General features: G+C 41.5%; 2 protein-coding genes across 2 annotated transcripts in view; both read right to left on the reverse strand.

The window, feature by feature from the left end:
- Positions 1–16,326, reverse strand: part of LOC113158610 (sodium/potassium/calcium exchanger 3-like) — a 107,330-nt gene that overhangs the window by 13,954 nt on the left and 77,050 nt on the right. The window contains exons 3-5 of the mRNA XM_026354643.1: positions 3,492–3,568; positions 1,098–1,172; positions 865–949 (exon numbers count right to left, since the gene is read on the reverse strand). Of these exons, the coding sequence (XP_026210428.1) occupies positions 865–949; positions 1,098–1,172; positions 3,492–3,568 (237 nt within the window). The remainder of the gene's footprint in view (positions 1–864; positions 950–1,097; positions 1,173–3,491; positions 3,569–16,326) is intronic.
- LOC113158611 lies at positions 12,276–14,176 on the reverse strand. Its single transcript, XM_026354644.2, has 2 exons — positions 13,439–14,176; positions 12,276–12,359 (listed from the first exon to the last, which is right to left on the reverse strand). Exons 1-2 carry the CDS (start codon positions 14,126–14,128, stop codon positions 12,348–12,350), a joined length of 702 nt encoding a protein of 233 aa, XP_026210429.1. The 5' UTR covers positions 14,129–14,176; the 3' UTR covers positions 12,276–12,347.

Here is a 16,326-nt window from a genome sequence, read left to right on the forward strand (position 1 = left end):
GGTGAAGAAGGTGCAGGAGTTTAAGTACTTGGGTTCAACAGTTCAGTGTGATGGGGAGTGTGGAAAAGAGGTGAAGAGGCGAGTGCAGGCAGGTTGGAGCGGGTGGAGGAAAGTGTCAGGAGTGTTGTGTGACAGAAGAGTGTCAGCAAGACTCAAAGGAAAGGTGTACAAGACAGTGGTGAGACCAGCTCTGCTCTATGGGTTAGAGACGGTAGCAGTGAGAAAGAGACAAGAGGCTGAGATGGAGGTAGCAGAGATGAAGATGTTGAGGTTCTCCTTAGGAGTGACCAGGTTAGACAGAATAAGGAACGAGTACATCAGAGGGACGGCTCACGTTGCATATGTTAGCAACAAAGTCAGAGAGGCCAGACTGAGGTGGTTTGGACATGTTCGGAGGAGGGATAGTGAGTATATTGGTAGAAGGATGTTGGAGAGGGAGCTGCCAGGCAGGAGGTCAAGAGGACGGCCAAAGAGGAGATATATGGATGTTATAACAGAGGACATGAGGTTGGCTAGTGTTAGGGTAGAAGATGTTCATGATAGAGTGAGGTGGAAAAGGATGATTCGCTGTGGCGACCCCTGATGGGAAAAGCCGAAAGAGAAGAAGAAGAAAAATATTGAGGTTTGGCCTAAAATAATGACTTTTTAAATGTTACGATGCAATGCATGTGATGCAATGTCATATACACTGTGTCATCTTGGTTACAACAACAACAACACTGGAGTCAAACTCTGCCTCTGTGGCTTTGTGTGTTTATTTAATGAGAAAACAGAGACAGTGAATGTGCAAATACACAACATTTATTTTGTGTTTCTCACTACCAAAGACAAAATTAACCCCCTTTGTCTGTGTATATTTCTCACCAATAACAGAGGTGAACAGTTCAGGAGCTGAACTGCCGGCTGCCATGAAGGTTGCCCCAGCAACATCCTCGCTCAGATGAAGGCGCTGACGGAGAGCATAGAAAGAAAGAAAGACAGGAAAAAGAATATACACGCATAATCTTTTAAGACCTAGAGATACTCATAAACGTCATCCATCACCTTGTGATGTCAGCTCAGCAGAAGCACAGAAATAAGTTACAGTCTTTTCTTACCTCACATATCTTCTCTAAAGAAGGGACAAAGTAGTCGTCACATACCAAAGCCAGTGCACAGAACATGTAGACTGCCTGCAGGGGCCAGAACACACTAGTGAGAAACAACACCCACAACAGACCATGACAGCTGCTGAGAAAATAATTCCTACTTGGTCTCCATTTTGTTTTTCAGTTAAATCTTTGATTACTCAACTTCTGGATAACTTCACTGAAATGACTTCTTCACCAGCAGAGCGATCTGCGAGCTGACGTTAGCTTAAACCAACCCTGAGCCCCAAAACTCAACACACATCATTCACACACAAACGGTAACAGTGCAAGATGGGATACATGTACAGTATTTGCTTATTGGAATGAGATGTGTGAAAGCTCAAATCTGGTGCCATGAGGTGAACCACTCAGCTCAGCATAAAGACTCAAAGAAGTGAAGTGAAGTGAAGCCTATCCACCATACTCCTAACTGAGGAACAAGTTGTAGATAACAGTACGATTTATTTAGCTCCTCTACTTGCTACCAGCAGTGAATATATGTAATGAACACTACAGATAAAAAGAGAAAAGCATAAGTTCAGTAAAAAAACTGAGCGTGTTTGATTGAAGGAGGTGGAGTGTGTGAGTATATAAAGTATATAGAGCCAGATTTGAGACTGCTGCTCTTCCTCTGAGGCCACTACTAGACAGAAAGTATGTTTGTGGCGTCCTCTGTTAGTTATTTAGGAAATTCTGAATGTGTGGTGAAACTACTTTTTACATCTTTCATGAACAAACTTGACATCTACACAATTGATCTTCTAATAGTGTAGTGACTTGTGGTGTCTGATTTAGCTTAGGATTAAACTTCCATAAACCTTGATGGAGTACCATGCACTGCCTCCTTAGAGACCTTCACTGTAGCAATGACGCTACATTTCACACTATCTCAATGCTTCTTCGTCAGTAATGTTCTTCTGGAAACTTGAGATGCAGCCACTTTTAGAACAGCTCACTATTTGAACAGTATATCATATCCACCATAGTATCATCTGAGTGTCAGCTTCAGTGGAGAAAACTCTGTCTGAGTTTTGTACAGAAATGTTTACCTGAAGCGTGAAGAAGCAGTGGAGAAGACATCTCTGTGACAGCATTAGGCCTTATGAGAGCCTGTTTGTACAGTAGGTCACAACCAAACAATCACACCTAACACAGGCTCTGTCAAACACTTCAGCATTGCACCACTCTGGCAGCCAGCTCACTGAGAGGTTACTAATGTGGTGGATGTATGGATGTGTGTGTGTTAGTTTAGGTTAATGTTGGAAGTCAGATTTCTTCCAGTGTTGATGTTAAATAGAGATAGGCTGCCGTATATGAGAGTGTAGATGTACAAGAATGTGTTATTCACCTTTTAGTGAGAGATGTCATTTGCTGTTTGTGCAGTTTGATGTTACTCTAAAATAAGACCTGCCTCCATGTTTGGATGAATGTGTTGTTGTTGTTGTTCCATTAGTACAGCATCATAGTTATGTCATACTTTCCACCACCACTGCTGCTCCGAATCTTTAAAATCTCACTCACTAATGTATCCCAGTCGCATCAACAATGTTACTGCTACCCTCCTAACTTGGTGCACAGGTGTTTCAAATTAAAAGCTTTCCAGCACATCCCACTGCCTGGAAGTTGTTTCATCTTGGCTGCTGGGCTCAAAAACAGCATGAATAAAAATTTTGTAGAAAATTTATATCAGAGCACCAGAGTGATGAGAATGACATGACTGTACTAACCAAAATATCGATTTGTAAATTCTGCTGCTAAAGAGCTTAGACTTTACACTGTCTGCAGGTTGCATATTATGGTTGTAGCCCTGTGTGGGGTTAATGTCAGTGTTTACTGAATTCATGCAGCCAGTGTAAGGATCCTGTGACTAATTTGGTGTTATGTATTGGCTCTCAAGAGTCGTCTCCTTTACTGCGATGGCAAAGTGGTGCTGAACGCATTGATATTTATGATAAATTGTGCTAATACATCATTGATTTCATTTTTGTAGCAGTGGTGGAATTTCAGGGAGGAAATTTGATAACAGTCTCTTAAAGCTTGTCTAGTTTTATCTGTGCTCTATCTGGGTACACAATATTTGGCATTGATGATATTAGATATAATATCAACCTGCACTTGTTTGCCGTTGTTAGAGCTGCAGTTGGAAATATCAACAGTAATTATCATTAGCTGTTTACCATTTTTAAATAATGAAATAAGACAGGTTCTTATTAAAAAGCTGTGGTCTCAGCTTCTCTGTTTTCCTTACAGCATGTCTTGCAATGCTGTAGAACTGATTTGAACCTACAAAAATGATTAAGAAAGCTGGAAATGCAGCAACAACATGAAACAAGTATGTAGAGAGGGGCAGGTGACACTCACACAGAGGACGTGCAGGCCCACAGCTCCTTCAGTGCGCTCCTGGTTGGTGAAGTAATCCCTGGGGAACTCATGGATTGCTGCAGAGAACAAAACACACAAATGCTGAAATACTGAATGGAGAAAAATAATTCCCAGATGAGGAAAGAGACTCATAAACCAAACAAAGCAAGACAAACTGAAATAACTAGACATAGCCAATAGGACAAGTGGATTTAATAGTCAACACAAAGTAGCTAATTTCTGAAATTCAAAGATAAACACGTGGAAAAAGAACACTAGTCTTGATCCATATCAATAACTGCTTTATTCTGTGAATTTTAATTAAACTGATAATGATCGTCACATAAATGCCAGTTATGAATAAACATCCCACAGGGAACACGAGAAATACAATACAAAAAAATAAGACCATACCACAGTAGACACAGCTGTAGGCTTGTTTCAATTTTTGATTTGAAAATTCAAATGGAACAATTATGGCGCTTACAGCTATATGTCAAGTAATGGGCCAAACATTTCAAGACCTTAAAACGACCTGTCATTTCCAGGTTAAGTCAGTGCTGTGTGACGATACATTATGCAACCATTTCTCAGGTCTAAAATACCAATAATGTTCCTGACAACCATCAGCCATCATCAATCCATAGATTGATCTTCGTATCTGCACAAACTATTTAGTCCACTTTCATGTTCCAATGTCGAACAGGTATGACATTTTATAAGTAAATATTTGAATTCTGACATTATAAAGCTATGTCTGCACCCACAGGAGAACGAGTCTCAGTCATTGTAATGTTTTGGCCATCATGTTTTTGAAATTTTAAGCCTGCAGATCTGTCCCAACTTTCCCATGAATAATATGAATTAACTGGTTTAACTGGTATGATAAGCAGGTGAATCACTTGAACATGCTACATGCTGTTGCATACAGATATTATGTCTGTGATGCCGCACAAGCACATAGTTGGCAGTCTGGCAGCTGTCCAATCACAATTTCTTTATTATTATTATTAGTTCATGAAAAAAAAACAAACAAACAAACAAAAAAAAAAACTGAACGAAAGGAGATCCAGTGTTCCACACATAGTCAGAGTGAAAATACCCTATGTAAGATATCACTATGATGCCATTCCTTCTTCGACTGGACAGAGGTAACACCATAAATCTATCACTGTGCAACAGCAGCATCCAATGAGAACATGCTAAAATACTGTATGCCACATATTCATTGACAGACATCAAGTGTTTCCTGTTGCATATGAATCTGCTGGGCCAAAAATAGCGTGAGCACAGTGTGACTGTGCTTGGCTTGTTTTGTGTTTGTACTATCTGTTTGCTGTGTGTGAGCCTGCGAAGGCAACCCAATGTGCAGTGACATTCTCTCTCTCAAAAGCTGAGAGCTCGTGAGTCAGGCAGATTCAGCTTGGCCTGCCCTGTGTGGCCTGAACACAACTGCTTGAAGGATTGGACAGCTGCACAGACACACAAAGAAATGAAGAATCACATGACATGAAGTGGAGCTGTCACTAAAGACATGTCATGAAGAAAAAGCAAAATTCATGGTATCGTTGGCAATGAAGAGACCGTAAGACCTTTTGTTAGATAACACTAACTATCTTGACAGTTAAGCTTGATTTATGCTTCTGTGTTGAATCTATTCAGAACTTATGGCATGGGCTAAGGAAGTGGCATTAATAGTGGTTCTGCAATTACACCAATAAACTGCTGGTTGGTAGTAGGATTTCTAGGACTTTTGAGTTTTTTTCACTAAAACTCTAAAACTGAGCTGATTGGAGCTAATAGATGTCGAATAGTGATTACTTTTACAGAAATTACTGCAACGCAATGTCAGGTGTATTTCTCTCAAACACCATCTCACTGACCCAACAAATGAAGCATGCAGCTCAGTCTACTTAAATTTATTGAATTCGCTGTGGCCACCACACAGCAACGGGATCCATATGTGTCACTAACTTCTCCATCTACAGTAGACTTATTAACGCCTTTCTGCACAGCAGACGTGCTCAGGATCCAGCACTATCAGAGCTGTTGCTGAATCCTAATTTTGAGCAAGAGTGCAAATCTTGTGTCCTCTAAAGTCCTCTCAATATTTTTCTAGCATGTCAAGTCGATTATTACAGGGTTATTTTAGTTTTGCTTCATAAATGCATTTTTTGGCTGTTTGTTTCGTAAGGATTCAGAGTTGCTTTGTGGAAGTGAACATTTACATTTAAGTCATTTGATACTTTTATTCAAAACAACTTATAAGGTACAAGGCAAAGTCAGGGTAAGCATAAGGAGGTCTTGCCTAAGGACTGCTAGGTAGGTCACAGCTGGGATTCGAACCCCAGTCTCCTGCATGGAGGGTAGCGATTTTACACTATACTATATAGCAGTATATAAGAGTTGTTTCACTTAAATTACTACCTAATACAATTAAATACATACTAAACACTAATAGATAAAAAACATAAATAAAACTAAACAAACTAGAATTGCTATTAAGCATACTGACTGGCAGATTTGCATAACAGTTATCAGTAAAAGCAATATGGAAGAATGTTTGTCTTGTGGCTGGAGAGGTGCATATTGCTCACATACACTATATTGCCAAAAGTATTCGCTCACCTGCCCTGACACGCATATGAACTTAAGTGACATCCCATTCCTAATCCATAGGGTTCAATATGATGTTGGTCCACACTTTGCAACCACAACAGCTTCAACTATTCTGGGAAAGCTGTCCACAAGGTTTAGCCGTGTGTTTATGGGAATTTTTGACCATTCTTCCAGAAGCGCATTTGTGAGGTCACACAAAAAAGGCCTGGCTCTCAGTCTTTGCTCTAATTCATCCCAAAGGTGTGAAGTGGTCAGGACTCTTTGCAGGCCAGTCAAGTTCATCCACACCAGACTGTCATCCATATTTTTATCGACCTTGCTTTGTTGGAAGAGGAAGGGGTCAGCTCCAAACTGTTCCCACAAAGTTGGGAGCATGGAATTTTCCAAAATGTCTTCCTATCACTGGAACTAAGTAGGCCAAGAACAGTTCCTGACAAACAAGCCCACACAATAATCCCCCCGCCACCAAACTTTACACTTGGCACAATGCAGTCAAGTACCGTTCTCCTGGCAACCACCAAACCCAGACTCGTCTATTAGATTGCCAGATGGAAAAGCGCGATTTGTCACTCTAGAGAACGCGTCTCCACTGCTCTAGAGTCCAGTGGCGGTGTGCTTTACACCACTGCAGAAAGTTGGCGACCTCTTTGCACTATGCGCCTTAGCATCCGCTCACCCCCCTCCGTTTATGTGGCCTACCACTTTGTGGCGTACACCTTTGACCATGGAAGTGATTGGAACACCTGATTCATATTATTTGGATGGGTGAGTAATAACAATATAATGTACATCAATCCTAAGGTAAAGCGAAGGCTTTTCATGCTCGCTTCTTGTTTTAGTGTGTTTCCAATTCCCTTTTTCACATTTTACTGTTACAGGAAATGTAAATGTGTTGTTTTGCAGTATTTTACGCTTTTTCTTTTCTTCAAAATTCAGATTTCCCCTGGCCCATGTATCAGGTGTTGATTACATATATTATTCAGTCTGGAAAAACAAACAAACTGATTAAAACTGTGTGAGAGAAAATGACAAATATTTCATTAGAAACTGGTAATTAAATAAAGCAATATGAAGCAAAATCTTTTTTTATCTATTTTGTTATGTACTAATGTATAATGCCACAAGTGGAAGCTAAACTTAGCAGCCGTGTACCTCGTGGGAGCCACCACAATCACTGGAAATGTTTCTGAACCACTTTAAAGAAACAGCTTAAGATATCAGATGCAGTGAAACTGTCATCAGTTCCTTCTTCTGAGAATGTGTTCCTTGAATGCAATGACGGGACACAAGATCTCTGCTACTGAGCTTGTTTTAACTGTGAACATTTATACACATGTTCCTGAGCTGCCATCACATGATCTTGACCCTTGCAAGATGGAAAAAAGGAGGAAAATCACATAAGAGGAAAGAGAGAGAAAGAAAAAAAATCTATTTGGAGAAGGACCCATTCTATAATGTGTGTGTATGTGTACATGGGAGTAGTTCAGAGTTAGAAATAATGATTTTGATGCAAATGATAAATGTGTTCTTTAAACTTTGCCTTCATAAAAAAACCCCTTTGCAGCAATTACAGCCTGGCATTTACATTTCACATTTACATTTTAGTCATTTTACATTTAGTCAAGTGCAAAGGAAGATGCGGAAGAGTTCTGTTTTCAGCAGTTTTTTAAAGATTGCTAGTGAGGTGCAGAGATAGGCAGCTCATTCCACCATCATGGGATCACTGAGCTGAACAGTTTTCCTTGGTGTCGACTGTGTGGTGCTGGTACCACCAGACGACGTTCCCTGGTTGAGCGCAGTGGACGGGACGGGATGTAGACCTGAATGATTGAATTGAGATAAGATGGAGCTGTGGAGTTAACCACTCTGTAGGCAAGAGTCAGAGCTTTGAACTTGATCCTTGCAGCCACAGGAAGCCAGTGCAAAGATCTGAAGAGCGGTGTGACATGAGACCTTTTTGGTTGATTAAAAATGAGGCGTGCTGCTGCATTTTGGATCATCTGGATGGGTTTGGTCGTGGATGCCGGTAAACCCATCAGTAGTGCATTGCAGTAATCCAGGCGAGATAAGTTCAACGCCTGTACAATGAGTTGGGTCGTGTACTCCGTCAGATAGGGTCTGATCTTTCTGATATTGTGGAGGGCATATCTACACGACCTAGAGACTGTGGCGATGTGTTCCGTGAAGGTCAGCTGGTCATCAATGATGACCCCCAGGTTTCTGGCTGACTTAGTAGGGACAATCACCGCAGATCTGCAGTCAGTCTGGCAGGGAAGACTAGAAGTTCAGTTTTGGGTATGTTCACATTTGGAACAAGAAGAAAATTGATATACTGTATGATGTGCAGTAGCTGCTGCATTAAAGTTGTTTTGAAAATGCTTAATCTGAGTTAGCTAATTTTGTAAGATTATGACCAGTGTATAATATAGGATAAAAGGTTCAGAAATCAAAGGAGGATGGACAGACTGTTATTAATCTCTACTACAGCACTGTAGCCCTTAGTGGTCTCAGCTGTCCATTTATCAGACATGAACAGTCTTGCATGCCTGGTCCATTCTCTCTTTCCTTTCCTTAACTAAGCCCACAGGCAGTGGAAAGCCCCAATGGTGCAGGGACGTGTGAAAGCCTAAAAGCATCTAACATTATATGTGCAGAGAAGAGTGAGGTAAATCACACTATCTAAGCAAATCCCTTGTAATTCTTCTAATGTGGAGTAGAATTGTGGTTGTGTTCCTATCACAGAGTAATCTTCTCTTTTAACATTAATGACAAATCCTAAAACATTCATACCTCCCTTGTTCTTGAAGCCACAGTTTTAAGACTATTCACAGCAAACTCACCAGTAGCAAAAATCCTTGTAAAACGATGCCTGTAAGGTAAATGTACAAAGGGCATCCGAAATAAGTATTTAACTTGTGAAATGTTCTGCACCATCACTCTCAGTTGTCTGACAATGAGAATTGCCAGCTTGATGTGGTGGAAGGTTTTATTGGCCAGGTGATTCTGTGACCAACAGAGTAAGGCCTGTGAGGCAACTGCATTAAACAGCAAATGTTGGCTAGGCACAGTTGGCCATAGCCAAAGAAATGATGTGGAGTTGCTAATATGTGAGCCGATCACCTGCAGTGATGGGCTCACATATTACAGATGGGTACAGATGGGTTCTGTAAAATGCAACCCTCCACCCCCTCCTGCTAAACTTTGAGGGTATTAATAGTTGGTCACCATGAAATAATCACTGCAGCTGCTAGACATCATCACAAGGTAGAAGTACTTGTTAAGCATATTAAGCATATAATGACCTACAATTTTGCTTTTCACAGAAGGACAGTCTTGAATAAGTGGTTAAGATTAATAATATTCATATTGTACAAAGACTTTTATGGCATTAGATCAATGCCAAAACTAGAGCACGCACATTTTAACATGTTGCACACAAAAATATCCCACTGGAGAGAGTTTAAATGTGACACTTGTGAGCACAGAATATAGAGTAGTGTGTACATTTCTCTTAATATTGTGCTCAAACTGTCTTTTTCCCTCTCAAATATCCTTTTCCCTCTCGAGTTGATCATTTTTCTTGAGCTTCTGTGTTTTACACTAAGTTGTTCTCTGCGGTCCAGTAACAGTTAAATGCTCGTGGTAAAACAGAGAGGTGGTTATGGCAGTGTGCGAGCTGAGGGTGTGGGGGCTGGCCAGTTCTATTGGGTGATGGCTTTGGGCTTTGGTCTGCCAGGACAGAAGCTTCTCTCTGAGGATCAACATGATAGCACACGATGTGTGACAATAGCAAATAACATGGGGACTATGGCAGAAGACGTGTTTACTGGCCTAATAATAGTAAGTGTTCAGTTTCCATGATACAAAACACATGTGTCTCACTAGCTGTGGTGCTCAACTAGCTAATGCTATCATTTTGCTGTGTGTCTTACAACCCTCTTGCCACTTGTTTGAGTGAACTGCACAGTTTGTCTCACTTAACAACTTAACGATTTGTTATGTCGATGAAATGATGGTATTAAAAACAGTGCTAACTTAATTAGCTCACATTAGTGGGGTAACGGATCGCAGTTGATCAACCTCCACAATTCGACTCACATGTGAACTACAGAGTAGTTGCCGAGTTCAGCCACCGTAATGTGACTTATAGTTTTACTGCCACTGTTGCTGTTTAAATACACCTAATGACTCTGTACATCTTCACACAGAGCTGCAGCGAAAAGATTAAAAAACATTTGCTATACATTCAAAAACTGAGACTGTGTGTGACAGCAGCCTCTACACACTCCAGTCAGCCCCTTCCTCTGCCAGGTAGAGGCTACCTGCTCAGCAGTGAATCACATCAGCAGTGGAGAGGAGGATCAATGAACAAATATTCACGATTTCCATCGACTCTATTCTTTTTAAACATCACACAAATCTTAATGTCAGGATTATTATGTATTTTACTAAAATGCTGATTTATTAGACTGGATTATTTTAGCTTTGTGTACCTAATAAATAGTAAACAAAGTGAACCTGTACATCATGGTAGTTTTATTAGATAGATTAGAAAAGGTAGTTTCAAAGGGACCACCTGCACAGGAATAACTTGTATAAAGATTTTTAGTTAGCATTTAGAGTAAAGGCACTGGTAAAGTTCACTAACGATGTTCTATTAGCATCAGTCAAGGGAACAGCACTAGGCTGGTTGAAATCACATTTAACAGATAGATTCCAGTTTGTACATGTTAATGATGAATCTATCATACACACAAAAGTTACCTACGGAATTCCACAGCGTTCTGTGCTTGGACCGATTGTTTTTACTCTATACATGCCACCCTTAGGCAACATTATTAGGAAACACTCTTTAAATTTTCATTGTTATGCAGATGATACCCATCTATACTCATCTATAAAACCAGAAGAAACTAGTCAATTAGTCAAACTTCAAGCTGCTTAAAAGACATAAAGGCCTGCGTGTCCTCTAATTTCCTTCTCCTAAATCAAGACAAGACAGTGGTTATTTTGTTTGGGCCTAAAAACCTCAGAGACACTATGTCTAATCACATTCTCACCCTTGATGACTTAGTATTGGCCTCAAGTAATACTGTAAGAAATCTCTGAGTTATCTTTGACCAGGATATCTCCTTCACTTCATACATCAAAGAAATATCTAAAACTGCCTTTTTCCACCTGAGAAACATTGTTAAAATTGAGATCATCCTATCTGAAAGTGATGCTGGAAAACTAGTCCATGCATTTGTTACTTCGAGACTGGTATATTGTAATTCATTATTAATAGTTGGTCCCAATAACTCTCTTTAAAAACGCTTCCTGTGCTGTCCTCACAACACGTGACTTGGTGTAGCTAGACAGCCAGCTAACAAAAAGTAGGAGACTCCAAACAAGGCTTGCTTTTCTCGTCTTTACTGGAGTTGTGTATGGAGCGGTACATTGCTCTTAAATACACGTTATCCTATCTTTACTTTATATTTGTAACTGAAATAAAACAGAAAGGAAATAAATTAACAATAATACACATCATTACTCATTTCGCATGTTACACTCGCACACGCTAGCTTGACGTAAATTTAGCTAATTACAATAACACGCACACGCAACCTACCACATGCAACAGGTATAAGCAACATACTTCTAATGACAATAAACATATGCATACTTACAAAGACAAAGGTTTTCCAAGGCACAAACGTAAAAAGCACATTCAGCATGGACATGAACTACTTTGCCTTACCGTCGAAACTAGCTTAGTGCACCGACGGCGAAATTACGTCAAAGATATGTTATTTAACAGAGAGTGGGAAGAGCGCTCACTCTGCAACTAATTATATTAACAAAGCTCCACTAAAATACACCACTCTCACTCTGACTAATTTCTAGAACAATACCAAAATACTTTTTAGCTGCCTTATTAATTACTTATGAACTGAAAGGCATGACACTCCCCACTTGATATAATCACATTATATCACTACAAATAACTCTTTCAAAGAATTTTACTTAACATCAAAGTATACTTAGGGAGTCTGTGAAAAAAGAACAACAATTTCTGAGATTGGTCTTAAGAACAGTTTGGCAGTCCCTTCTTTTACAATCCGCACTTCCACCTTGCAGACTTTGTTGTCATTTCTAGGGAGGGCTTTCACAACCACTCCCATAGGCCATTCATTCCTGTTGACCTGGGCGTCCTTTAACAGGACTACATCTCCTTCTTGAACATTTTGTCTGTTTTCAGTCCACTTTGTGCGATTCTGTAAGGTAGACAAATATTCTCCTCGCCACCTTTTCCAAAAGGTGTCTGCGAGGTTCTGAACATATTTCCACTGCTTTCCAAACAACTGTCCTGAGGAAAAGTTCCCAGAAGGGGCGGAAACTGTGTCCATCTTCTGAGTGAGTAACATAGCTGGGGTGAGTACTGCAGGACATTCTGGGTCAGTGGATACTGGAACAAGAGGTCTCGCATTAATAATTGCCATTACCTCTGCCATAAAGGTGCTTAAGACTTCATGAGTGAGATGTGTCGATACATGTTGTACCAGCATTGCATCCAGAATGCGCCTGGCCACTCCAATCAGACGCTCCCAGGATCCTCCCATGTAAGAAGCGTGAGGAGGGTTAAACATCCAAGTGCAGCCTCTCTCCTGTAGGTATTTTCCTACAACGCTGTTATCTGTGTGTAACCCTAATTCCTTACAAGCTCCCACGAAATTGGTTCCTCTGTCTGAACGCAGAAGCTTTGCTGGTCCGCGAATAGAAAAGAACCTTCGTAGAGCATTGATGAAACTGTCTGTTGACATGGTTTCAATCAGTTCAATGTGTACAGCCCTAGTAGACATGCATGTAAAAAGTACAGCCCATCGTTTGCTCTGAGCACAACCTCCTCTTGTGCGACGAGTGACAACTGTCCATGGTCCAAAAACATCTAGACCAACAGTAGCGAAAGGAGGTTCAGGAGTGACTCTGTCTGCAGGAAGGTCTGCCATTTTCTGAGCCTCCACCTTGCCTCTGAGTTTGCGGCAAGTAACACACTTATGAATGACTGAAGACACAAGACGCTTACCTCCAAGTATCCAGTATCCAGCACTGCGGACTGCCCCTTCAGTAATGTGACGTCCTTGATGAGCCACTTGCTCATGGACGTGTCTTACAAGCAATGTGGCGACGTGATTGGTAGATGGGATGATTAGAGGATGTTTTTCATTTTCTGTGAGGTCGGCAGAAGAGAGACGACCACCAACACGTAGGAGACCATTCTTATCCATAATCGGATTGAGTTTTGCAAGAGTATCGTGTTTTGTTTTTGTCTGTTTCCCTCCTTCAATGTTTTTGAATGTCTCTTTCATTGTATCCTGCTGCACAGCTTGAATGATAACAAGCTTGGCCTGTTCAAGTTCCTCGATGCTTGGCGTTTCAGTGAACCTTTTCCATCCTCTCTGATCACTTCTCTTTTGTTTAAAGGATGCAGCAACATGAATGAGTCTGGCTATGGCTCGACAAAGTGTAGTCCAACTTGAATACCTCTCAAAGCGCTGAGAGCCCAGCTGAAACTCTGATGTTGCATTTACCAGAACAGTAACGTCTGGATGTACCTCCTTATCTGAGTCAGGTTCAATCAGTCTGAACAGACTGCCTTCCTGTGATTCTGTGATTTTGTCTGAATACAGAAAGGTGGGGCCTGAAAACCAGTCACTGTCTTGAAGCTTGGCTGCTGGAATAAATCTTGTGGCTCTGTCAGCTGGATTTTGCTCTGTTGGGACATGATGCCATTGGTTGGGATGTGTGGAAGCTCTGATGCGTGTGACCCGGTTGGCAACATACATGTAAAATCTTCTCGAGGTGTTATGTATGTACCCTAACACAATCCTACTGTCAGTGAAGAATTTAACGTTGTCCACTTCCATATCCAACTCATCCCTGATCAGCTTGAACATTTCAACCGCAAGCACAGCGGCGCAGAGTTCAAGGCGTGGTACAGTGTGTGCAGGACGAGGTGCAAGTTTTGACTTTCCCATTACAAATCCAACATGATGTCGTTCATCACTGTCTAGAGTACACAGGTAAGCCACCGCTCCTATAGCTACAGTGGAGGCGTCTGCAAAAATGCACAGCTCTTTTTATTTCATTAGTCTTAAGGATCCTGGACTGTAACACCTTGGTACTTGGAGGCCTTCTAACGCTTTTAAAGAGTCTTTCCATGAGACCCACATCTCTTCCTTTTCTGAGGGTAAGGGTGCATCCCAGTCCTTCTCTTCAGATGACAACTCTCTGACTAGTGCTTTGCCCTGCATTATTATCGGAGCCACAAAGCCCAAAGGGTCATATAGGCTGTTGACTGTCGAAAGTACCCCTCTGCGTGTGAATGGTTTGGTTTCATCGGACACAAAAAAGGTGAAGCTGTCAGTTTGTAAGTTCCAGCAGAGTCCTAGGCTCCTCTGAACTGGAAGAGGATCTACTCCGAGGTCTAAATCCTTAAGATCCTTTGCTCGATCCTCACTAGGGAAAGCTTCCATCACCTGACTGCAGTTTGACGCCACCTTGTGAAGTCGCAGGTTGTATTCTGCTAACATGTTTCTTGTTCTCATCAACAGGTCAATAGCTTCTTCTGGTGTGGCAACTGATGTGAGCCCATCATCAACATAAAACTGTCTCTCAACGAAGTGTCTTGCATCTGAGCCATGTTCCTGCTCACCATCTCGAGCTGCTCGTCTCATGCAGTAAACAGCTACAGCGGGCGAAGGGCTGTTTCCAAAAACATGAACCTTCATTCTGTATTCAATCACGTTCTTTATGATGTTATTGTCTTCAAACCAGAGATAGCGGAGATAGTCTCTGTGGTCTTCTCGTACAACAAAACAGTAGAACATTTGCTGTATGTCAGCTGTCAGAGCTATGGGCTCCTTACGAAAGCGCAGGAGTACTCCTAACAGCGTGTTGTTCAGATTAGGTCCACTAAGAAGCACTTGGTTAAGTGATGTTCCATCACACTCTGCACTGGAATCAAATACAACTCGTATCTGGTCTGGCTTCTGCGGGTGATATACGCCAAAGGTAGGTAGATACCAGTGTTCTTTCCCTTGAGGGAGAGGTGGTGCAGGCTCAGCTTGATCATTATCCAGCATTTTCTGCATGAACTGGATATAGTGATTTTTCATTTCTGGTTTTCTTTCCAGAGACTTTTGCAGTGAGCGGAGGCATTTTAAAGCTTGCTCTCTGTTATTAGGAAGCCTTCTTCTTGGAGAACGAAAGGGTAAAGGAGCAACCCAGCTGTTCTCTTTGTTTTGGTAAACCTCATTGTCCATGAGTGTTAAGAACGTTTTGTCATCTTCTGATAGTGCAGGCTTATCATCACACTTGGATCTATCAAAAACACAACTCCCCAGGTTATCTGTGTCATGAGCAATGTGCGTATTTGCTGCCAGTGGGGTGTGCTGTTGTTGTGTGACCCCATAGTTTTCTTTCACATGAATATAGTTTGGACACGTCTCAAAGTAAGATGCCCGGCCAGTATCAATAGTGTGTGTCCTGTATACATTGACCTCTGACGAACTATGAGCCTTCCCTAAACACACCTCTCCTACAATAACCCAGCCTAAGTCCAGTCGTTGGGCGTAGGGAGCATTATTGGGTCCGTTAATTTGCTCACGTACCTTATGCACCCTCAAGATGTCGCTTCTCTTCCCAGGAGTAAGAGGATTGGAGCATGATGATCCACAGGTTGGATCTTGTCTGCTACTTTGAGGAGATGTGGATGATGGTGTGCGATCTCAGGAGATGGTATCTCTGTCCTATCGTCTGGGACAGAGTCACATTCAATCAAAGGAGGTAGTTGGATATTCACTTTTCCATCCATGGACTCTATAAAGAAGTTGCTGGCTCTTCTTCCTAATACCTGTGTTTTTCCGGCACAAGTCTTTAACATGTATGGAGTGGGTCTGGTCTCGATTTCAAAGAGGTTGAAGAACTCTGACTTAGCCAGTGACCTATTGCTCTGTTCGTCGATCACAGCGTACATTTTGATTGCTTTCTCTCTTTTCCCTGCAGGATAGACATTCACTATGCAGATCTTAGAACAAGAGCGTGAACTGCCGCTTGGGCCACATACCTCTGTGCACTTTGAGATAACTGAAGATGAATGATCGGTCTGCTCCTCTCCATCATGGTTTTCTGATTTTTTGCTTTCTGGGACAGGAGCCGGACCTGGATGCAAAGC

This window comes from Anabas testudineus, chromosome 15 (genome assembly GCF_900324465.2).
Source record: "Anabas testudineus chromosome 15, fAnaTes1.2, whole genome shotgun sequence".
In the NCBI taxonomy this organism is placed as follows: domain Eukaryota; kingdom Metazoa; phylum Chordata; class Actinopteri; order Anabantiformes; family Anabantidae; genus Anabas; species Anabas testudineus.